The sequence below is a fragment of the Anser brachyrhynchus genome (genome assembly GCF_964034855.1).
Source record: "Anser brachyrhynchus genome assembly, chromosome: 23".
In the NCBI taxonomy this organism is placed as follows: Eukaryota; Metazoa; Chordata; class Aves; order Anseriformes; family Anatidae; genus Anser; species Anser brachyrhynchus.
In genome coordinates, this window is record NC_137716.1 from 2529536 (window position 1) to 2551563 (window position 22028).

Sequence of the window (22028 nt, forward strand, 5' to 3'; positions counted from 1 at the left end):
GTCGGGCGCGGGGGGCCGCGGCGGGGGCGGGCGGAACGCGCGGCCCCGGGGCTCGGTGCGAGGCGCGGCGGCTCCTCGGGGCCCCCCCGACGGCTCCCCCGGGGCACGGGGGGGACCCTGCGAGGCGGAGCCACCCCCGCGGGGCTGCGGGGGGCGCGGCGGGACCCGACCCCGGGGAGGTCTCCCCCGGCCACGCGCTCCCGGAGCCCCGGGGGGCCACCGGAGCCGGGGGGGGGGGTGCAGCTCCCGGGGCCTCTCCCGGCCCGTCCCGGCCCCTCCCGCCCCGCCGCGGCGGAGCTGCCCCCGCCCCCGCCCCCGGCCCGCCCCGGCCCGGCGCGGCTCGGCTCGGCTCGGCTCGGCTCGGCCCGACGGGCGCAGAGCGGAGCCGGGGGGGGGGGCCGGGGGCGCCCATGGCGGGGCTGGGGGCGCTCTGGCTGCTGGCGGCCGCGCTGGGGGCGGCGGGGGGGCACCCGCAGCCCTGCCGCGTCCCGGCCCGCGCCGGCCCCGCCGTGCGCCTGGGAGCGCTGCTGCCGCCCGCAGCCCCCGGCCGCGTCCGCGCCGCCTTGGCCGGGGCCGCCGCGGGGCCGGGGGGGGCCGGGGGGGCGGCGCTGCCCCCCAACCGCAGCCTGGAGCTGGTGGCGGGCGCCCCGGCGGCGCGGGACCCCGGCTCGCTGGCGCGGTGGCTCTGCGGGGCGCTGGGGGGGCGCGGGGTGGCCGCCGTCCTGGCCGTGCCCCGCTCCCGCCGCGAGCTGCTCCAGCTCGACTTCCTCGCCGCCGCCCTGCGGGTCCCCTTCGTCAGCGTCCTCGACACCCGCGGCCCGCTGCCCTTCCGCCCGCAGGTAAGAGCCTCGCGGACACCGCTGCGGGCGGCGGGGCCCCCGGCCGGACCCCCGGCTCCGCGCCCCGGCTCCGTCCCGGCTCTCCGGGCCGTCCCGGCTCCTGTCCCGGCTCCTCTCCTGCCCCCATCGCGGTTCTGCCGTGGCCCCCCCATCCTCGCTGCATCCCTGCTCCATCCCGACTCCAATCTCAGCCCCTATCCCGGCCCCAATCTCTGCCCCCATCCCTGCTCCCTCTCGGCTCCCGTCTCGCCCCCATCCCAGCTCCGTCCCGGCCCCATCCCGGGGGCCGGGGCTCTATCCCAGCTTCATCCTGCGCCCCATCCCATCCTCATCCTGCTGCTGTTCCAGTCCCTGTCTAGGCACCATCCCGAGCTCCATCCTGGCTCAAGCCTGGCCCCGTCTCAGCATCACCCCAGTCCCCTCCTGGGCACCATTCTGGCCCCTTTCTGCCTCTATTCCAGCCCCCATCCTGGCTCTCTCCCACCTTCATCCCAGCCCCCATCCCAGCTCCGTCCCAAGCCAATCCCAGTTCCCAGTTCAAGGCAGCTCCACTCGCAGCCCCGTGCTCCCCCATCCCCTATCCCAACCCTGGCCCAGCCCCAGAAGGGCCCTGGGGACATGCCTGGAGTCTCCTGTGCCACCCAGTTCGGCCCCACTGGCCCAGGCGCAATGGCCACACTCACCCGTGCCGTGATCCACAGCCTAAGCACTGCCAAGCAGAGACCTGTCCCCAGCCCCGCGGTCCTGGGGTTGGATTTGTCCCTCTCCCTTTCCTCAGCCAGTCCCCTCTGGGGCCAGACCCTCGCCACGCGGGGCTGTGTTGCCCGACCCCCTTGCACTCTCCGGAGCATTTGGGCTCCTTCGCCCGCGCTGGGCTCAGCCGCCAGCCTCCGCTCAGTCACCAGGAAGGTGACTCCGTTTCTTGGCAGGCAGCAGGAGCACGGCGGCAGCCTGTCCCCCAGCCTCCCCCGGGGACACGCGCAGGCTGCGCTGCCCTCCACGCCTGCTGCGTCCTTGTAGCTCCTGCTTGGGGCTGGGGCCGGCTGCGTGCTGCTGGGAGCAGGGCAGATGCACGACCCCCGGCTCAGGTGGCAGCGGGGGGACCGGGGCTGGCTCAGAGCAGGGTCTCCTCCCTGGGCAGCTCTCTGGTTTCCTGGGCTTTTCACACCCTCGGGTGCATGGCTGGAGCTGCATGGGCAGGGGGGAACCATTGCTCCGATCCGTGCTGGTGCTGGAGAGAGCAGGGCCAGGAGTGGGGTGGTCCCAGCGTGGGAGGGATGGTGCTGAGCCGAGGGCTGGAGCTGCCCTGGGCTGTCCCCAGGGTCAGCAGCAGGGTTGGGGACAGCCACCACCCCTGTGTGCCGGCAGAGCCCCTTCCACTTCCACATGGACCGGCAGAGCTCGCTGGAGACGCTGGTGGAGGTGCTGGCGAGCATCCTGCAGGCCAACGACTGGCACGAGACCAGCCTGGTGCTCTGCCACCCCTGGGACGTCTCCGGCTTCCTCGGCCTCTGGGCCCGCCGCACCCAGCTCCTCCTCCGCGCCGTGCTGGACCTCGGCTACCTGGATGAGCCCAGGGCCTCCCGCTACCTCCGGCAGCGCGGGGAGCGCCTCAAGGCTCTCTCCAGCCCCGTGCTGGTGCTGGGCTGCGACCTGCGGCGCGCCCGGCTGCTCTTCAGGGTGGTCGAACAGTCGGGGCTGCTGCTGCAGGAGTTCCACTGGATTCTGGGCTCCCCGCTCCGTGCTGGCGAGCTGCAGACTGAGGGGCTGCCCCTGGGGCTGCTGGCCTTCGGGGAGGTGGGCCGGCCCCCGCTGGAGCCGTTCGTGCAGGACGCGGTGGAGCTGGTGTCCCGCGCCATCGCCAGCGCCGCCGCCGTCCGCCCCGACCTCGCGCTCGTCCCCACCACGGTGAACTGCGACGACAGGCTCAGGGAGGGCGCTGAGTCCTCGGGGCGCTTCCTCTCCAGGTAAGGACAGTGCTGGGGGGGGCCTTGCCCCCTCCCTGCTCCTCTGTGGTGGTTTTGGGGCACGGTGGGGGGGGTGACCTGGCCACAGCCGGTGCGGCCGCTGCTCTGGGGCTCAGTGCATGGCCCCTTCCCCCCCCCCCCCCCACCCCACGACAGGCTCTGTGTGGCTGCACAAGGGGGCTGCGTCACTTTAGATCTCCCTCATGCTGCCCGAGCTCTGGTGCTCTATAAATATTAATAGCGCTTGGCCCTGCTAGCACAGCGAGCTGCAGGGCAGAGGCCGCAGGGCCAGATCCTGATCCTCCTCTGTGCCGAGCTGGGCATCTCACGCTCCCAGCCACAAGCCCCGTCCTTCACCTCCCCTCTCCAGAGCAGGACCCCCCTGTGCCCGAGCCGTAACCCCCTGTGCCCCCCCCAGGTTCATGTCCAACACGTCCTTCCACGGCCGGACGGGACACGTGCAGGTGCAGAATGGGACGCGGGTGCACACGGAGCAGCAGTACCGCGTCTGGAGCCTGCTGCGGGACTCGCTGGGGCAGCCGACGTGGGTGACGATGGGCGCCTGGCGGCACGGCAAGCTGGAGCTGGAGGAGGGCGCCTGGCAGAGCCACCTCCAGCGCAAGAGCCTGGCCGAGGGGGCTGGCGGCGCCCGCGCGAGGCTGCGGGTGGTGACGCTGGTGGAGCACCCCTTTGTCTTCACGCGGGAGGTGGACGAGGACGGGAGCTGCCCGGCTGGGCAGCTCTGCCTGGACCCCGGCACCAACGACTCGGCCGTGCTGGACGCCCTCTTCGAGGAGCTCGGCGCTGGGAACGGCTCGGTGCCGCGGGAGTACAAGAAGTGCTGCTACGGGTACTGCATCGACCTGCTGGAGAAGCTGGCCGAGGACGTGCCCTTCGACTTCGAGCTCTACATCGTGGGCGATGGGAAATATGGGGCCTGGAAGAACGGGCGCTGGACGGGGCTGGTGGGGGACCTGCTGAGCGGCACAGCCCACATGGCCGTCACCTCCTTCAGCATCAACTCGGCGCGGAGCAAAGTCATCGACTTCACCAGCCCCTTCTTCTCCACCAGCCTGGGCATCCTGGTGAGGACCAAGGACACAGCGTCGCCTATCGGGGCCTTCATGTGGCCCTTGCACTGGACCATGTGGGTGGGCATCTTTGTGGCGCTGCACATGACCGCACTCTTCCTCACCCTTTACGAGTGGAAGAGCCCCTACGGCATGACCCCCCACGGCCGCAACCGCATGAAGATCTTCTCCTACTCCTCAGCCCTCAACCTCTGCTACGCCATCCTCTTTGGGCGCACCGTCTCCAGCAAGACGCCCAAGTGCTGCACCGGCCGCTTCCTCATGAACCTCTGGGCCATCTTCTGCCTCCTGGTGCTCTCCAGCTACACGGCCAACCTGGCGGCCGTCATGGTGGGGGAGAAGACCTTCGAGGAGCTCTCGGGCATCCACGACCCCAAGGTGGGAGCGCGCCGGGGCCGCTTCAGAGCGCGCCGCTGGGCGGGCTTGGGGATGTGCTTGGGGAAGGGAGGGGGCTCTGTTCCCCCCGGGCTGGGGGTGCTGATGCTGCGGTGCCTCCTTCCAGCTGCATCACCCCTCGCACGGCTTCCGCTTCGGCACGGTGTGGGAGAGCAGCGCCGAGGAGTACATCAAGAAGAGCTTCCCCGAGATGCACGAGTACATGCGGCGCTACAACGTCCCCACCACCCCCACCGGCGTCACCATGCTCAAGTGAGGGTCGGGGGGGGCGTCGCGGGCCCCTCCGGTTACCCCCTCCCCTGCACGCCCCCTGAGGGTGTCATGCTGGGGGGGGCAGCCCCGTCCCTGAGCCCCCCCCGCCCCGCATTGGCGCAGGACGGAGCCCCCCAAGCTCAACGCCTTCATCATGGACAAGTCCCTGCTGGACTACGAGGTCTCCATCGACTCCGACTGCAAACTGCTCACTGTGGGCAAGCCCTTCGCCATCGAAGGTGGGGGAACTGGGGGGGGCACACCGGGGCTGTTGGGGGGGGCTCTGGCCACATGGCATGGGGGGGGGGACCCTCAGTGGTGGGTGCTGGGGGCTGTGCCTGGCCATTGCCCCCCTGGTCCCAGCATTGCTGCTCTCTTCCCCCCCCGCCATGGGGCCAGGCTACGGCATCGGCCTCCCGCAGAACTCGCCGCTGACCTCCAACCTCTCCGAGTTCATCAGCCGCTACAAGTCGGCCGGCTTCATGGACCTGCTGCACGACAAGTGGTACAAGATGGTGCCCTGCGGCAAGCGCGTCTTCGCCGTCACCGAGGTGCGGGCGGCCGGGCCCTGGGTGCGGGGGGGGCTCTGCGGGTGCCCCCCCCCCCCCCCCCAGCACCCTGCCAACGCCCCCCTCTCCTCGCAGACCCTGCAGATGGGCATCTACCACTTCTCGGGGCTCTTCGTGCTGCTCTGCATCGGGCTCAGCGGCTCCCTGCTCACCTCGCTGGGCGAGCACGTCTTCTACCGCCTCGTCCTGCCCCGCATCAAGCGGAAGAAGAAATTCAACTACTGGCTGCACACCAGCCAGGTGGGGCGAGAAGGAGCCCGGCCCCGCCACTGCCCTTCCTCCCTCTCACGGCCTCCGCCTTCCCCCAGCCTGGGTCCGTCTCCCCGGGGGCCCTCACTCCTCCCTTGTGCCCCCACAGAAAATCCACCGGGCTCTGAACACGGGCGTGGAGGAGCAGAAAGGCCAGAAGCTGAGCTTGGCGGAGAGGTAGGGCCCGGGATGGGCGCCTGCCCTGCTCTCATCCTCCCCACGGGCAACCTCCAGCCCCGGGACTGCAGCGGGATCCCCCCCGCAGCCCCCACCTCGACCCTTCTCCCCCCCCCCCCCAAGGTGCGACCCCCAGCAGAGCCCCGGGGTGCAGCCCTGGCCCAGGCTGCGGCAGGAGGGACGCCGGGTGCACTTCCAGCTGGATGCGGCCACCCCCGAGGGCGAGGGGACCCCGGGGTGCTGGGGGAACAGGCCGGTGCAGGGCGCTGGGGCCGAGCTGCGGGAGCTGGAGGAGAAGATCGAGGCGATGCGGGAGCAGCTGCGCGCGGCCCTGGTGAGGAAGAGCGAGCTCGTGGCTGCCCTGGGCATGGCCAGGAGCAGCCGGGCACCAGCCTCGGAGGAGCCCCAGGAGGACAGGTGAGCGCGGTGGGGGGACAGGGTGCGCCTGTGGCACCCCAAAAAGGCAGCCGGGGCTTCAAGTGCTCTGCACCCCAGCCTTGGGCTTGGCTCCTCCGCGCTGGGCTGGGCTGGGGAGGGTCCCGTGCAATGCTGGGCCCCTCGGAGAGCAAGGACCGGGGATGGAGCCTGGGGAGTTCGTGCCTCTCCTCCCCTCTCTCTGAATAGCAGGGTTTTACACCAGAGCCAGCAGCCTAAGATTTGCGGGGGGGAGAGGAGCTTTAATTTTGGGGAAAGTAGAGGGTTAAGATGTGGTGAGAAACCCCTGCACGACCAAGCTGAACAGCCGGGCAGCTGCTTGCCAGCCTTCAGGCTCACTTTGTAATCTGTAAATGGAGCCGAAAAGGCCTGGCTTTCCCCCCCACCCCCAGCAGCATCCCGAAGGCACCGGGCTCAGGGCGAGGCTGACAGTGCTCCTTGCTCCGCAGGCAGGTGCCGGCCCCGCCGCAGGCGAGCAGTGACTAGGGCTGCCCGAGAGCCCCGAAGCAGGAGCACGGAGCAGCCCCAGGGGCGGCAGCACGGAGCCGAACCAGGCTGAGCCCCAGCACCAGCAGCAGCCCCTGGGCAGGGATGGGAGGCTCCGGTGCTGGCCCCTTCCTCAGCCCGCTCCCCTCCCTCCGAGGCAGCAGAGGAGATGAAGGAACTGGGCCCAAAAGCGAGGGACGAGGGGGGGGGCTGTGGAAGGCTGGGGGTGCCACAGGCACGGCTTCCTTCCCCGCAGCCTTCCCACTCCCACTGACGCTGCCCACCGCTGGTGGATGCGGGGATGGGGGGCTCACGCTCAGCCCTGGGGGGCAAGCAGGGCCTCCCTGGCCCCCCCAGCAGCGTGCGAGGCACGGCGGGGTTGCGGTGCTGAGCCCACAGCCAGGCCCCGGGCTGCTCCCGTGTCACCTTCCAGCAGGAACCCGGCACAGTGCTAGCAGGACACCGGGGCAGCACCACAGCAGCTGTTAGATATAATATTTATTATTATATACAAACACATTTTGTACATTAATTAAATAGAATGAACTCTACTCTTCATTCGTCCAATGATTTGGTTTGCTTCCCTCCCTCCCTCCCCCTCCCACCCACCCCCTTGAAAGCCGGCGGATTTCTCCTTGCTCTTGCACGTCCATGCGGTGGGGCCCCGGCGCGTCCCCAAGGGCGGCTGCAGAGGGGGCTGGCGCTGGTCACCAGCGGGCTCCCCCCTTCCCCAGAGCAACACCCGGGGCTCCGCGGGAGAACAGGAAAACAAAAACGGGGGGGGGAGAGACCTGGGGGGGAGATTGGGGGGGGGGGGGGGGGCTGAGAGCCCTCATGGTGCTGACGTGGAAACGGGTGGAAGCCACCGAAGGTGGGCAGGAGGGGGCCACGCGCCGACTGCTCCGTGGGGAGGCGAGGCCAAGACCCAGGGATGCTCTGCAGCAGCACCCCCTGCAGCTTTTCTCCCCTCCCAGCCCCCCCAGCTGTGCCTCTCTCCTGCATCACCCCCCTCCTTTTGCAAGAGCTCTGCTCTCCCTACCAGCACAACCCCCCCCCCCCCCCCCCCCCTTCCCGTCACCCACCCTGGGGGCAGCGGCCAGATCCGGCCCCAGGTGCGCCACACCAGGCAGGCAGCTGTGTGCACGGGGCTTCACCTCTGCTGCCAGGGGAACGAGGGAAAAAAAAAAATCAGCTGCAAGTTCTTAGCTTTAGTGTTTTGGTTCATTGCTAAACCTTCTCATGCACCACCAGGCCAGCCAGCGACAAGCCGCTCGCCCCGCGGGGACAAGGCACTGAAGAACAAACTGCACCCCCTGCAGCTGCCCGAAGCAGAGCCGCACGGCCCCAGAGCTGCCGGCCGCCTACAGACAGAAGCTACGGACAGAAGCTACAGCCCAGGTCCCAGAGGACATTAACTACTAACGGCCCGGGGCAGGAGCTCCCGCTTTATGGGGGCCACATGCATTGAAGAGGGGCCAAATGAGGGAAGCCTTGCAGAGATCACCAGCAGCAGAAGGCAGAGCGTTTCTCCAGGGCTGGGAGGTTTTCTCCACTGCTTCCAAGCACAGCCCAGTGCCTCTTTCGTGGGGTGGATGCTCTAACCTGCACAGGGCAGCTTCTACCCCCTAAACCCACTGACCAAGGGAAATTCAAGGGGGAAAAAAAAAAAACAGGGCTAAAATGCAGCTTCTGCTTTGGTTATTGCCCAGCTTTGCTCTGGTGGGAGCAGCTCTAGTGTCAGGGGAAGGCGTTGAGCTTCTTTTCCCCTAGAGAAGGAAAGCTTACCAGTTTTCTCCCAAGCATGGCTGAAGATGCTCTCCCTGCTCACACGCGGTTGCTATTCTAACCAGAGCTGCCGCACACACACGTGGCTCGTCACAAATCAGCTCACATCTGCAAGCAATGCCCGGACCGCAAACACAACCTCAGAGGGCAAAGCCGGGGGGCGAGGAAGAGCTGTGACACTGGGCTGGTGGCAGGGAGGACGCAGCCAGGGGGCTCGCCCACAGCCTCGGCGGCGGTGGGACGAGGCCCCGGTGCCCCGCAGGCGCCGGGAGCCATCACGCCTCGCGCCCTCCCTGCAGGGAGCAGCTGGCACCGAGCAGTCCGACACGCGCCAGCCTCTCCTCTTGTACACGAGCACGCGCGCGCTTTTCCCAGGGGAGTTCACCGCAGCACCTTTTCTCTGTCCCAGCTGCTCTGCCTCCACTAAGAGGAATTCATGGGTTAAGGATGATGGTGAAGTGAGAAATAGTAACAAACGAAATCCAGGTGCCTTCCCGGCAGTCCAGAAGGACAGTAACAGGGACTCAAGACAGGCTCCTCGAGTCTGGCTGCGAGCACGGCCCGGAGCTAGCTGTACTATCCGCTGGTGCTGGGCAAGGGCTGCTCTCCCCCCGGTCCCCCAGAGCACGGCCCGAGCGTTTGTCCTGATCAGTGTTCTCCCCAGAGGCTGGCGGGGTCTCTGCCACGCCGCTGCCCGCGGCGCAGTTCTTGCTGCCAGGTTTCGCTTGGCTGTCTGAGCCCCGCGCGGCCTCAGTCTGCTCAGGAGGGGAAGGGCTGGGGACAGAGGCCCCGTCCTCCTGCGCCAGGCCGGGGGGCGCAGCCTCTGCGGCGGGGGGCACGTCTGCAGCAGCAACCACAGCCGTCGAAGTGACTTCGATGGTGATGGAGCCCACAGCAGTCTCCGGGTGGTCGCTGCTGACCCTGATGCGGGCAACCAGGCTGGAGGCGGCGGCGTCCTGAGGGCTCCCGTTGGCCATGGCTTCGTGCACCACGTTTGGCTCCAGCAGGGTAGAGCTCAGGTCGGAGAGAAACGAGGCCTCCGTGACGATGGCGGCTGTCTCAGCGACCCAGTTCAGGTCGCTCCCAACCGACGCCGCCGTGGCCGCGGCGATGACGCTGGAGGCCTCGCTGGGGGTCAGCGCCGCCGGGCCGCTGCTCTCCCCGGAAGGGCCAGCGGCCAGGTGGGGCTGACGGCTCCCCACCTCAACCGGGGCAGCGGTAGTGTTGTTGTTGAGGTTGTCTTGGAGCGTTGTCTGCGTCCCCTGGCCCACCTGCTGGTTCTGCAGCAGCATCTCCTGGATCCTGATCTGCTGGAGAATAGCCGGCAGCTCGTAGTGGTGGAAGAAGTAAATCATTGAATGCTAGAGAAGGCAAAGGGAAAGGAGTCACTCATCAGGCTGCAAGCCTAGCCTTACCTAGCAGAACTATTCGTTCATCTCCTGGTAAAGACAGCGACTGCAGAATTTGGCTGCTCTGTCCAGAAGCTTATCTGAAATTCTGCAGAGATTTATCTCTTCTACCACAGCTCCTGCAAGCTGCTGTCGGAGAGCAGCTGAAGAGCTCTGAAGACATGTAATAGAGCACAACGCCCCTTCCTTCGTTGGGGCAAGAACAAGGATGAAGGCATTTATCTCCGGCCCATCTTCAGTTCCCCATCTGCACCTCACAGCAGGGAGAGGGCAGATCAACAGCCAGAGACACACAAAAGATCTGCCTGAACCAGGATACTGAAGGCATCAGCTCGGGAGTGGTCTTGCCAATACCTGCAGTGCACAGACACGACCCACTCCTCGGCTTCTGCGGGGGAGATTCTCAGTGAGACTTCTTCCAGAGATGGGCCAGAAACCCTTCCTAACACCTTCCAAAACTCAGCCTGCTGTCAGTCACATGGCTGGATTTGAGCTTTAGACCAAAAAGTCCTGCTGTTTGATAGTCACCTCTTCCCGTTGCTCCATTTCCAAACCAGGGATTATTTTAACCTCTTATAAAAACAAACATAGCCACTCAAACTCTGCTTGACATGGGAGTTTGATGAAGCCCAAACTGCAGCTCATTTCCATCGCTGTTTAACAGCGCAGCCAGCGCGAGCAATCAGCAACGGAACAGTTTAAACTGCAGGCAGCCAGAGCCCTCTGAGGGACCAGGACTGAAGTCACCACGATGGCACGTGCCCCCATGCAGCTGGTTGCAGGAACGTGAGCAGAAACGGCAGCTACTCACCTGGATGAACAGCCACGAGGTGACGAGAGCCAGGCTGCTGTACTGCCCGTTGAATCGGTAGTGGTAAGCATAGAAGGCAAAGTGGTACAGATAGAAGAACCTGCACAGAGAGGCAGCAGATACCGGGACACATCAATGGACAGGACAAACAAGAATTTATTTTTAGTCATAACTCTGCTCTGAGCTGGTGCCTTTTGACAGGACTGTGCAGACCCCCGTTAACATGTAATTAGCACGTTCACTATCGATATGTTCATGCTTCACTATGAACAGGTCTCCAATGAAGCAAAACAAAGGGCAGGCAAAGGGTAGGGGTGATTCCATGCACGAGCGCTGAAGTGGAAAATAATTGCACTTTGGACCCTGTGACATGCAGGGCAGCTCCCAAGGAGACGTACAGCTCTCAAGAGTGGAAGCTCTCCTCTCTGGGAGGACTGGAAAGGATCTAAAGAAGGCTCCCACCAGAGAACGGGACACGCAGTCAGTTTGTGCACTATGGGAATGAGTTCCTCTTACCTGAGCCAATGCCTCTTGCTCGTATTGGTGTGGCAACAAATAGCATCATACTGGTCGGCCAGCCACACGATAAGGATGATGTAAAACGCAGTTGTGGTGTCGTTGAAGAACTCCGACATAATGGCCTCCATACCTACGGGACAGAGAGGTGCCTGACGTCAGCACGTTGCAGGGCAAACAGGTACAGCAAGGGGCTGCTTGAAAAAATCCTACATCCCTCCCAGAGCTGGGGCTGTATGACTGTACAGCAAAACTCACAGCAGGACAAACTCATCTCTGTTTAAAGCAACAGCTGCGGTCAAACAAGTCTCGCTGCTGGCTGCAGTCACTGCACAGGCCAGAGGATCAGCTGGCTCTGGCCAGCAGAGATTTTGGTGGCTTTGTTTAAAATCCAAACGGCGCTAACAGACTGTGGTTACAGGAAGGGGGAATCTGAAATGAACTAAAGTGAAAGAAGGACAAAGGTTCAGGTTATGTGACTTCCAAATGAACTGCTGTTCCAGAGGACTCGGAAGGACAACCCAGCTCACTGTGCCATCAAATTCCAGAGCCTTCCACCTTGTGAGAAGCAGACACGCTGACCACCTGCCGCGGCCAGGTCAGAACAGGGAATTATACTTCTACAGATCCCAGAGGGACTTGCTGCACATACACAAGAAGTGAGCCCACATCCTTACCTACTAGGGCCAGGATGACAGTGAGCAGGGGAGCCGCAGGGAAAGCAATTGTCATGTTCATTTCCAGCATCTGTAACAGGTCAACTGCAAGAAGGAAAGCGTACCATATCACAAAGCGATCGTGGGACCAAGGAGCCCTCCCCCCCCGTACCACTCCCCATTCAGAGCTCTGCAACGTGTCGTGAAGTCCACCGCCCCACGCCCCCTGTCCCTGATACTTGTCAAGGGACAGAGCAGCCCTCGGAAGAAGCATGGTGCAGGGGGATCCATGGGGGATATAGCTCCTGCGCGGCTACGTGCAGGACCCTTCTGAACCACAACAGTCCAGGGTATAGACACAATACACCGTGCCAGAGTGGGCTGCACAGTGTCCAGTACACCCCAAATCCCTTAGTGAATCCTTACCAATGAAGACAAAAATCTGATGGTGTGAGTAGCGCAACAGCATCGAAACGGACAGAGTCTGAAATATGAGAACAGAGGCCGCTGTTAGAGCCACACGGGTTCAGGGTTTCTTTCAAAACCACGCTACCGCAGAGGCTCAGACAGGTGAGCTTGGACTCCCGGCACCGCACTGAATGCTGTGCATGTCCCACGTTCCTTAGTTAGAGCTACGCAGATCAATTTCCCAAAGAGCAATTAGGACTTCACAAACAGCAATTCATCTTTGCATTACTGCAGTGAAATAGACAGTAAGTAATTTGTTTGTAGAGAGACTGATTTTGAATATTTGAATATTTTGAATATTTGAGCAGTGGCCAAACCAAACAGCAGCAGAACTGGAACTGGGGTTTGCTCCCATTCTGTATCTGCGCTCCTCCTAGCTCCTAGCACCTCTCCAACAAAGGTCACCCTGCGTTCTTCTCCATTTCTCCTCTCGCTGGCCGTGACTTTGTTGTACAAGGAGCTGCATCAATGGAACGTCAGGCACAAAGGGAGACAGTCATCTACGACTATGAACACAGGCTCAATTATCACTTGAGGTCTTGTCTAATACAGATCTTTAATCGCCTGGTCACACACGTACTCACAGGAGACTCGATTCTATCTTGACGAGCCCTGGCACATTAGTTGGCCCACTCTTAAAAATCTGAGGACAAATTTGCCTTGGCAATCCCCGTGTCTTGGCAGCCTGAGCATTTAATTACACTTAAGAGACTCTAATCTGGATCTCCCCTTTGACAACAAAGCCATTATTTCATTCTATTTCCGCTCCTCTGTTTGTTTCACTTTTTGGACACTAAACACCCGCATTAGGAAAAAAAAAACAGAGAACTGCACGCTCCATTGGCTTAGCTTTAGAAGCAGCTACGAGCTCAGGCCTGTACTGTGACATAAAACCTCACCCGCATGCTGATCAGCTGAGCTCAGAGTCCAGGCAGTGCCCAGCTCCTGCCAACTTACGAATATGACCATGATGACAAAGGCTGCCAGGTAGGAAGTCCTGGCCATCCACATGCTGACAAAGCGGTAGTGCTCTCCAGACACCACGTTGCGAAGGAAACCTGGGGGGGGGGAAAAGCAAAACCACCACATGACCCCAATGTAACCAACTCACAAAACAAGACCAAACTTCTCAAGAACTAGGATGTAATGCAGGAGATCTAAGGCAACCCCTCTGCACGGCTGCACCCCGTTGTTACGCAGTGCAATAAGGAAGTCACATTTGCAGATGTCTCTCCCCTCCCATTTGTTTCATTTTGTCCTTGACAATAACACCCCTCCGTAACGCAGTGATCTGCATCAGGGATTAATCAATAGTCAGAGGACAATATTCATGCGTCCACAGAAAAAACACCACCTGCTCTGCACAGCTGCTGAAAGTGATTCCCCCAAGCCTTACCTTTGTTTTCTTCATTTTCAGCCAAGGCTTTGACGCTTGACATCAGGATGTCGTCATAACCCAGGAACTCATCCAGCAACAGACGACTGAATCTGTCCCCAAAGCACTGATCCCTGGTAGGATCTAGGCAGAACACACGCACAAAAATTCAGATTGTTCAGATCTTAAACCACAGAGGAGGAAGGCAAGCACGGTCTTCTCATCACTTAAAAGGACACAGATGCCAGCAGAGCCGTGCCTGCACTCAGACCTCTGGCAGCTAACTAAACTGGGCAGGACTGGGAGGGAAAAATGTCACACAGACAAGCACAGCCACGCTGGCCAAGTGCCAGTGCCAATCAGGCCTTAAGAATTCCATCAGGGCTGTGATACCCTCATTGGCACACACACAAAGGGAATTTGCCTCCTGGGCTTCGAGTACATCCCTAGCAACAAAAGGCTCACCCCCAAGTAAATGCCCAGAGAAACTAGTTCTGGAAAAGCTCAGAGGGACCGCAGAGGCTTTCCAGCCATCAGCTGGGCTCTGTGTGGTGCTGCTGGAGCCCACCAACACCTCCCCACGGCTCTGGGCACCAACAAAGCTGGTACAAAACATCCAAGCGCATTCTACTGTACAAACACTGATCAGCTGGTAAAAACACCCCAAATCCAAGTGAAATGAAAGCCCAGAAACAAACCATTTTTCAGTAAATTACTAGGATACTTATGAAGGAATTTGCCTAGCTGAACGGGAAAGCCCAGGTCAGTAAATAACCATTTAACATGGAAACTGCCCATTAACCGTATGGAATCCCTGCTCAGTACTCCAGCCCAGCTGTGCCTCAGTTTGATTAGGAGCGAGTAATGCAATCTAGTCCAATCGCTGCACCACCAGCTCATTACAGATCAATTAACGTCACAGGCAAGAGAAGGTTTGAGAGCATATTTCTGAACCGAATGGAGTAAACGCCAGAAGAGAATGCTGCCCCAGGAAAACGGTCTGCCGGTGCTGGCAGGGGCACAGAAGGGTGCTGAGGAAGTGCTGAGCAGGTCTGCTCAGGACCGTCCCTGCCGCACGCACAACAGCTCTCACCACTGGGCACCAGCACTGCTGCTCTGCTACACGCTGCAGTGTCCCTGCCCCAAAGGGCCACGGGCTGCGTTGTTTCAAGACTCTAAACCACAGAACCAAGCAGTCCACTTGGACTGTACTGAAACAGCACCCTCAGTACCACCAGGCCTTTCCTTCCTCAGTGAGAAACCTGAGCCGGACGTACCGTTAAGGCTCACGAACAGAAGCAGGCTCCAGCACTGCAGAGCGCTCCTCTTGGGAGGGCACCACCTACTACAGCGGTAACGGCTCCATAAAGCAGCTCTCCCACGTGAAAAATGAGCGCCATCAGCCGTTATAAATAGTTCCCACAAGACTAATGAAGAGTAGACGGGACATGACTGACTTCCCAAGGAGAGCCAGCAGACAGGTACCTGCAGGAACACGCACACACCAGTGCACCAGAGCGGGCTGGCTCCCTCACTCACCCAAAGTCACCACCATGACGGGGATGCTGAGGCGCTGGCGCGTGCTCTGGGACAGGCGCAAAAAGCCGTACTCCAAGGAGTACTCCACGATGTACTCCTCCTGCGGCCACACTGCAAGAGAGGGTGGGAAGGGAGACTCAACAGCAGGGCTTGCAGACAGCTGCCAAGAAGAAATAGCACCTCTGGACTTCCTCCCCCCATTTTACCACGTTCTTGAAAACGGAATCAGCTGTGAACACGTTCCAGGCTTTCTTCAACCAATTTAAAATAAATCGATATGAATTGCTGAATCCAAAGCCCATTCCCCTGACATCAGTCCTTAATGCGAAGCTGCTGGGAAAGCTTCAAGGCAGTGGTTTCAAGCTGTGTTGAGCACCACCCAGAATCTGCCCATGGCATGCCCGACACCGCTCATTTTTGCTCCATTCACTTTCTGCCTTCTTCGCTGCTCAGGAAACAGCGGGGAAGTAGACTTTGCAGCTGCTGAGCACCAAGTAAACAAGGCAAGGACAACTGGCACTGCACTTCTCTGGATACAGAGGTAGAGGTCACTGCTACAATTGCAAATCTCAAAAACTAAAGGCAGGAACAACTACAGATTAAAAAAAGCCTTCAGCGTCTGAAGTTTTTTTGATTTATTTTTTTTTAAGAACAGTTTTAAATTAATGCTTTTTGCTACCTCATTTCTGAGATGACAAAGCCTCCTGCTAAGTAGGAGCCAAGCAATTTAATCCCCGATCTTTTGAACTGTCACAGCATATCTCGCGAGAGGTGAGGAGAGGCAGCTGCCGGGTGTCTGAAACACCACCACCAAAAACGTTTAATAGGATACAACAAAGAAAGAAGCATGCCTGCCTCACCCGACTGAGGCTCACACATCACTGACAGAAGCGCCCAAGCAACTTCCCTGACCATCTAGGAGAGAGATTCAATTTCTTGGGCAGCAAATGCAGGCTGGTGCCTTTGTCTCAGTTTTAGCTTTCATTACAAAACAGTTTTAAGTTCAAATGAAAACGAAGTGTTGAAATACCAGCAAAAGAATTACTCCTCTGGTATCACAAAGCATTTTTCCACGGCAATACATTCTGTCTAAACGTTGGTGTACTTACAGAACAGAAAAGCTGGAAATACACTGCAGACAGGCACTTGTGGCTTTAGGACCCATTTGAAAAGATGAGTTCTGTAACTACGTTAACGAGGGGCACGATTCTCTCTCCTACCATGTCGCTGGATCGTTTCCCACCGGGCATTCAGCACGGCAAGGCACAGCCCGTCGGTGTACGCGGCGTCGTACAACAGGGCTCTTACAGAACTTAAGCAACTATTAACGAAGGTATTGCACCCAAAATATTTACATGTTCTCCAGCCTTAGGAGACTTAATCATCTTAAACACAGGACTAATTAGTTGTGGATCAGCATCAAGCAAAACTCTGCAAGACCAAGGGAACGGTGCTATTGCCACGTCCAGCCTCACAATCCTCCACTGCTAGAACACCCAGTACTGCTGAAGAGCAAAGAAGGCCAGTACTTCCAGGGCAAGAGCGTAGCGGAAAAAGGCAAATGAGAATCAGATGTCATATTTCTCTTTTAACAGTTTTTTTTTTTTAACAGATTTCTTCCCCTAACAGAAGTTTTCTAACACTGGAATTCCATTTTAAACCAAACAAAGCCACCGAATCTCCCTCTAGCGCTTAGGAAACATTAGCAGCTCAAGTCACGCCGAAAGAGGGGAGGGAGGAAGCAGGACGATGTCCTGAGCGATGTTCTGAACGACACAGAACAGCAAGGCTGCATCTCGCAACCTACTGAAACCTGCTTGGTGGCTTTCCAGATTAGTTTGCTCTTCCAGGTACTGGTGTTGAGTCAGGGCCCCAAAATACAGCCCAAATCCTGTTAATGCAGCGAGGAATGTGCACCGTCAGTTGGATCCCTGCGGGTCTCCAGAGGACAGTAAATGCAGAATGCTCAGAAGAGGGAGGTTCGCATTCATCTGAGCTATCTGGCACCGATCGCTGCAGAAACACGATGCCAGACCAAAAGGCTGCAGCAAACCTTGTCACCCAGATGCACCCGCCCAACTCCCAGCTCCCCCCAGCCAAAGGCAAGACGTTGCTGTAGGTCTGTTGTTAGCAGGGACACGGGTAACCACAGGTGAAAGCGTCGGGAACAGCCTGGGGACGTTTAAGGTTACTGTGCACAGCCCCAGAAAAGCCGGGATGAGATGCGCAGGGAAGGAGCAGGGTGCAGGGGAAGGGGGGAGCACAGATAGCAGCAGAAGTTGTCTTTACCTGCTCTGGTTAGCATCTCTAACTCGGACACAGTCTCCCGCAGAGGCTGCATACCTTTAGCGGCTGCTTCACTAAGCGAGAACTCCCGGCTTTCGTTGTGGCTCAGCGCCTCGGCGCTGCTCATCCGGGACGGCTTGAGGAACACCTTGGGCTCGATATCCAGCTCAAACTGTTGGAAAACCGCGGCAGGGCAAGTCACGTTAGCAGTCACTTCAGCTCCAGCCTTCTGTGCTCCCCCTGTGCCCCAGCGACGGCCTCAACCACCAGGAGGAAGCCAGGAGAGCCCAGCCTCGTAGGCTTTCATTTCTGTCTTAAAACAGGAGAGGCTAACTCGGACGTACAGGGAAAGCCGAGGGCACGCGCCCTGTGCCAAGTGACTGAGGGAACGCAGAGGGACCACGGCATACTCACAAAGACTGCATTAACAAACTGTCCCCAAACCAACACTCACCTCCCCCCGTGCACACAGGGAACGCGTCTTTACCTTGATAGAGCTGTTTTCAAACATATCCACAGTCATTTCCTCCTCTTCCTCCTCAGCTGTGGGCTCAGCCACCATTCCTGGGAACTTCTCAGCATCGCAGAACTGCAGGAGGATGGAGGGCCGGCTCGAGTTGCGCTGTATTTCCACCCGCAAGATGCCATCGCGCGGCCATTTATCTCGCACGTGCTCCAAGCAGTTGATGGGCGAGCGGGAGAAGGCGATGTGGATGTAAGCCAGGATGAAGAGCACGAAGAGAGCCTGTACAGGGCAAGAAACAAGGCAGACGCCATTAGCCCGACCCAGCGCTGCCTGTTCGCAGGCTCCCCAGTTTTGATCGTCTCTTCTTTGCCCGTAAAGACCCCGGATTTGCAAGTGGACAAGAGCTTTTATGCTTTCCAACCCCGGTGGTCTTCGCACCAAAGAATCAGGCAGCCTAGAGTCAGGCGACTTTTCCAGCCCCGCAGACAAGTGACAGAACCCTCTCCGTGCTTCCTGTCCTTCTGAAGCCTCTTTAACCCGCTGAGCCCTTCCCTCTCCAAGGTAAGCACCGGGAGAGGCCTAAAGCTGTTCCTGGGAACCAGAGTTTCCAAGGTGCCTTTGACCAAAACTTCTCTGCTACTGCAACTGTGCTGTGGGTGCTGCGCTAGCTGGCTGCCACCCAAGGGGCACGTCGGCAGCGTGAGTATGCGCGCCGTCTCGGGCCACGAAGCGCTGACGCTTACAAAACCACGCGCACGGCGCCCACTGCCTCGCCTCTGCGCGCACCGGCACAAAGTGCTTCCTCCCGAGCTCCGGGGGCACGGCAGCTGGGTACGGATCAGACCCCATGCGGCTCACTACTGAACTCTCATTTCAAAGAGCCAAAGCACTGTCTTGAAGAAACCTGGCCAACCCACAGCTCACTTTACTAAACCCAAGACTTTCTTTGATCTGCTGCTAACCCAACACAGCCGTGAGGAAAGGCTACCGAAGCTCTCGCAGAAAGATTAGAAGACGTTAAGACAAATCTGTGTTTAATCTCTGCTTGGTCAGGCCAGATGTTGAGCACAGCAGGGAAGGAAGCACGTCTGCATTGCAAATAAAGGCTAAGCCCTGCAGAGGACTACCTGCCGATCACCTGGGCTCACGCAGCCTCCAGCACAGCAGAGCCACGGTTTCAGCACCGCGGCACCGACAAACTCACCAGAAGCAAGACCCATCCCTGCCTGCTCACGGGGTCGGGGCCCTGCCACTGACACCTGCACGAAGCGCACGCATCCTGCTGGCGGGCGCAGCTCGCAGCCCCAGCCCCAGCCCCACGTAAGGTCCTGGGAACCAAACCCAGTCCCAGAACGATCGCACGGCGGGCAAGCCAACCGAACGGAGCTAACGCGTGCCAAGGTCCCAACCGATGCTGAAAAAAACAGAACTGTAACCGTGGGTTTCGACCAGCCGCGCCCTTCTCTGGCTTTCGACCATTCCCCTCTCCGCACAAAATCCTTCCTGTTGAACGTTTCCTGTTGAAGCACGGGGAAGGCTGCCCGATTGCACAAGAAAAGACAACCAGCTGCGAGACCAGGACAACACAGAACCCGGGGCAGCAGCGTCAGGCTCTGAAAGTTGAGAATGTGCCAGGAGAATGCGTTCAGGACTGCAGCGGGCTCTGGACCCTCGACACACGACAGACTTACTGCAAGGCAGCCTGGGCCTGCTCCCTCCGGCTCGGCCCCTATTTATCAGCCAAAGTCAGCGATCCCCAGCAGGCACCTCTCAGTTCCTGTATTGTGTTTAAAGCTACAGAGGGCTCCTGTCCACTAACCCAACAAACTCCGTGCTGATTCCCAGCAATTAGCTGGTTTTCTGTCTTACCAACGTTGTAACGTCTCGAAAGAGTTTTAAGCAAGTCTCTGCTGGAGCCTCTTACGCGCAACCAGACAGGAAATTCTTACTTATCACACCAGAAGAAATAAAGCCCCAAAGCACCATCCAATACTGCAAGAGTATCGTTATTACAGTAAAATGGCTTGCTTTGAAAGTACGCGTCCAGCCCGAAGTTCGGACAGTTTGTCACCCATCAGAGAGGCCTTTCAGGCTGAAGCACGCCGTTGCTACTCGGAAGATGCTTTTCAACCCACGGAACAGCCGCGGGTCACAGCAAAACAAAGCGAGCTAATAAAACTCCCTCCCTGCAGCGAAGCTGATAAATCCAGCACGACGTTACCCAACGCCGTCCAAAGTTCACGGCCCAAAGCTCCAAGGAGCAGGGGCACAGGGAGCAGCACGGGAGCGTTTCGTGCGCTCACTCCAACCGCATCAAGGCGCTCGCTCTCGATTAAACGAGCTGTCCCTGCTGCCTATCGCTCCTGACCTATTTGCTGTGAACAAACAGACTGGTAAACGTCACAGCTGCAGGGGAGCTGCGCAGGAAGACGCCAGGGAAGGTAAATCACAAACAGCTCCCTCGGTGCAGGAAGAACGGCGGGGAGGCCGCCGAACCAGGAGCCGTGTCAGGAATTCCCCTCTGCCTGCCTCCCGCTGCTGCTCCCTGCGCGGAGCTGAGAGCAGGCTGGAAGCCGGGCTGGCTTCTGACCCCGAGGGGGCAGGCAGTGCTCTCTGCAGGTGCCCTGTGAGTATTTTTATTTCCTCAGGTGTGCTCTGAGCAGGAACTGCTACCAGCTGGACTGTTTGCTCCACCTGCCAGCCTGGCCACTGGCACCAGCTCCGCTCTCCCCGTCCACCTGAATGCAGTCACACAACGGGGGGAGAAAGGAGAGAGAGGTTAAAAACCTGAACAGCTCTTGGGCAGGGAGAAAACGCCTATGTGCAGTACGAGACAGCATCCCAAACGTCTTCTTGTGTTAAGCGGCCAGATTTTAGAAACCCACAGCAGACGTGCTGTTCTTCCCTAGCTACCTCTCCTCCCCTCTGCCCCTTACCCTTGATTTCCAGCGGGTGCTGGTGAGATGAGCCTTGGCAGCCCCGGGGGGTATTTAGCCCAAGGGCTGTCTCCCACCCGGACAGCATTAGGCCACTTTGCCTGTCACTGCTTGATTCCCAAGGGGAAGGACCCAACTTCCAGACCCGAGAAGAATTCAGCTTCAGCACCCCATTTACGTGCAAGGTCTCCAGAGCTGCACCCACATCAACAGGACCGCAGGCAGGCTTTTATCCGGTTTAGCAGAAGTTTGATGCTGTCCCGGAACAACCGAGGGTGCTGACTACTAAAAAGAAATAGCGACAAGCTGGGGCTGTGCACTGCTCGCTTCTAGAAGAGGCAAGATTCAACAACACGCTACCAGCCACGCACCTTGTGTGCGCAACCCGCCCTAAGGACTGATCCCCTGGAAGCCCCAAGAAGCCTTCCACACCCACACCACCGCCTCCGTCCCACCCTCGCCTATGGAGCGGATCAGCGATTCCCTCAGCACTTCCAGGGCTCGCAGCAGAGCTCTGATGGCCAGGGCACCACCGAGCGTCGCTACAGCTCCTCACGCCTCGCTCAAACGAGGGGCCTGCGCCAGCCGGGCTTGGACGGGCCAGGCGCCTCCGGAGACGGGGCAGAACCGGGGTCTGATGCGTTTATAAGCCGGCTGGGGCAGAACCGGGGTTTGCAGTGCCGGTGAGGCGGGCCCCCGCCGAGCCCCTCACCTTGAGCAGGACGAAGAACTCGAAGACGCGTCGGAAGGCGGGCGGGAAGAGCCGGGCGTAGGTCACTGCCATCTTGAAGAAGAGCGCGTGGAAGAGGCGGTCGCGGACGTTGATCAGCGGGTTCTGGTTGCCGTTGGGGTTCCGCACGCCGCGCCCGTTCCCCCCGGCGGCCCCGCCGTGGGTGGCCGGGTGCTGGTGCGCGGCGTGGGGCTGGTTGTTCTCGGACATCGCGGCCCGGGGGGGGGGGGGGGGCGAGGGGCGCCCCCCGCTGAGGGTCCGGCCCCGGCGGTCAGCGCCCGCCGCTGCCTCGGCGCGGCCCCGAGCAGGCCCGGCGGGGAGGCGGCTCCCGGGCCGGCCCCGCGGCCATGGGCGGCGCCGGTACCGGTACGGGTACCTCGGCCCCCGCTCCTCCTTCCTCCCCGCGCTGCTCGCCGCCTTCCTCCTCCTCCTCCTCCTCTTCCTCCTCCGCGCGGCCCCGCCGCCCCTCAGCGCCCCGCCGCCATCTTCCCCCCGCCGGCCCGCGCGCAGGGCATGCTGGGACGGTGGCGGACCGCCGCCGGCCCCGCCCCTGTATGTAAATTAGGCAATCCCTCCCGACGTGCACCGCG

General features: G+C 60.3%; 2 protein-coding genes across 4 annotated transcripts; one reads left to right on the top strand and one right to left on the bottom strand.

The window, feature by feature from the left end:
- Positions 1–410: 410 nt before the first annotated feature.
- GRIN3B (glutamate ionotropic receptor NMDA type subunit 3B) lies at positions 411–8158 on the top strand (the record flags this gene model as incomplete). Its single annotated transcript, XM_080565814.1, has 10 exons — positions 411–839; positions 2208–2806; positions 3225–4275; positions 4400–4545; positions 4669–4784; positions 4945–5096; positions 5190–5354; positions 5473–5540; positions 5664–5957; positions 6425–8158. The coding sequence occupies 10 exons, from the start codon at positions 411–413 to the stop codon at positions 6459–6461; spliced, it is 3057 nt and encodes a 1018-aa protein (XP_080421940.1). The 3' UTR covers positions 6462–8158.
- Positions 6945–21947, bottom strand: TMEM259 (transmembrane protein 259; the record flags this gene model as incomplete). 3 transcript variants are annotated; one of them, XM_080565816.1, is made up of 11 exons in its annotated part: positions 21421–21946; positions 17794–18051; positions 17364–17478; positions 15021–15131; positions 13503–13625; positions 13064–13164; positions 12065–12122; positions 11660–11743; positions 10983–11115; positions 10467–10566; positions 6945–9607 (listed from the first exon to the last, which is right to left on the bottom strand). In XM_080565816.1, exons 1-11 carry the CDS (start codon positions 21646–21648, stop codon positions 8771–8773), a joined length of 2148 nt encoding a protein of 715 aa, XP_080421942.1. In that variant the 5' UTR covers positions 21649–21946. The 3 variants fall into 3 exon arrangements, with proteins under 3 accessions (XP_080421942.1, XP_080421941.1, XP_080421943.1); XM_080565815.1 differs by having other exon boundaries at positions 17310–17478; XM_080565817.1 differs by lacking the exons at positions 6945–9607; positions 10467–10566 and having other exon boundaries at positions 10979–11115; positions 21421–21947.
- Between the last annotated feature and the right edge of the window lie 81 nt (positions 21948–22028).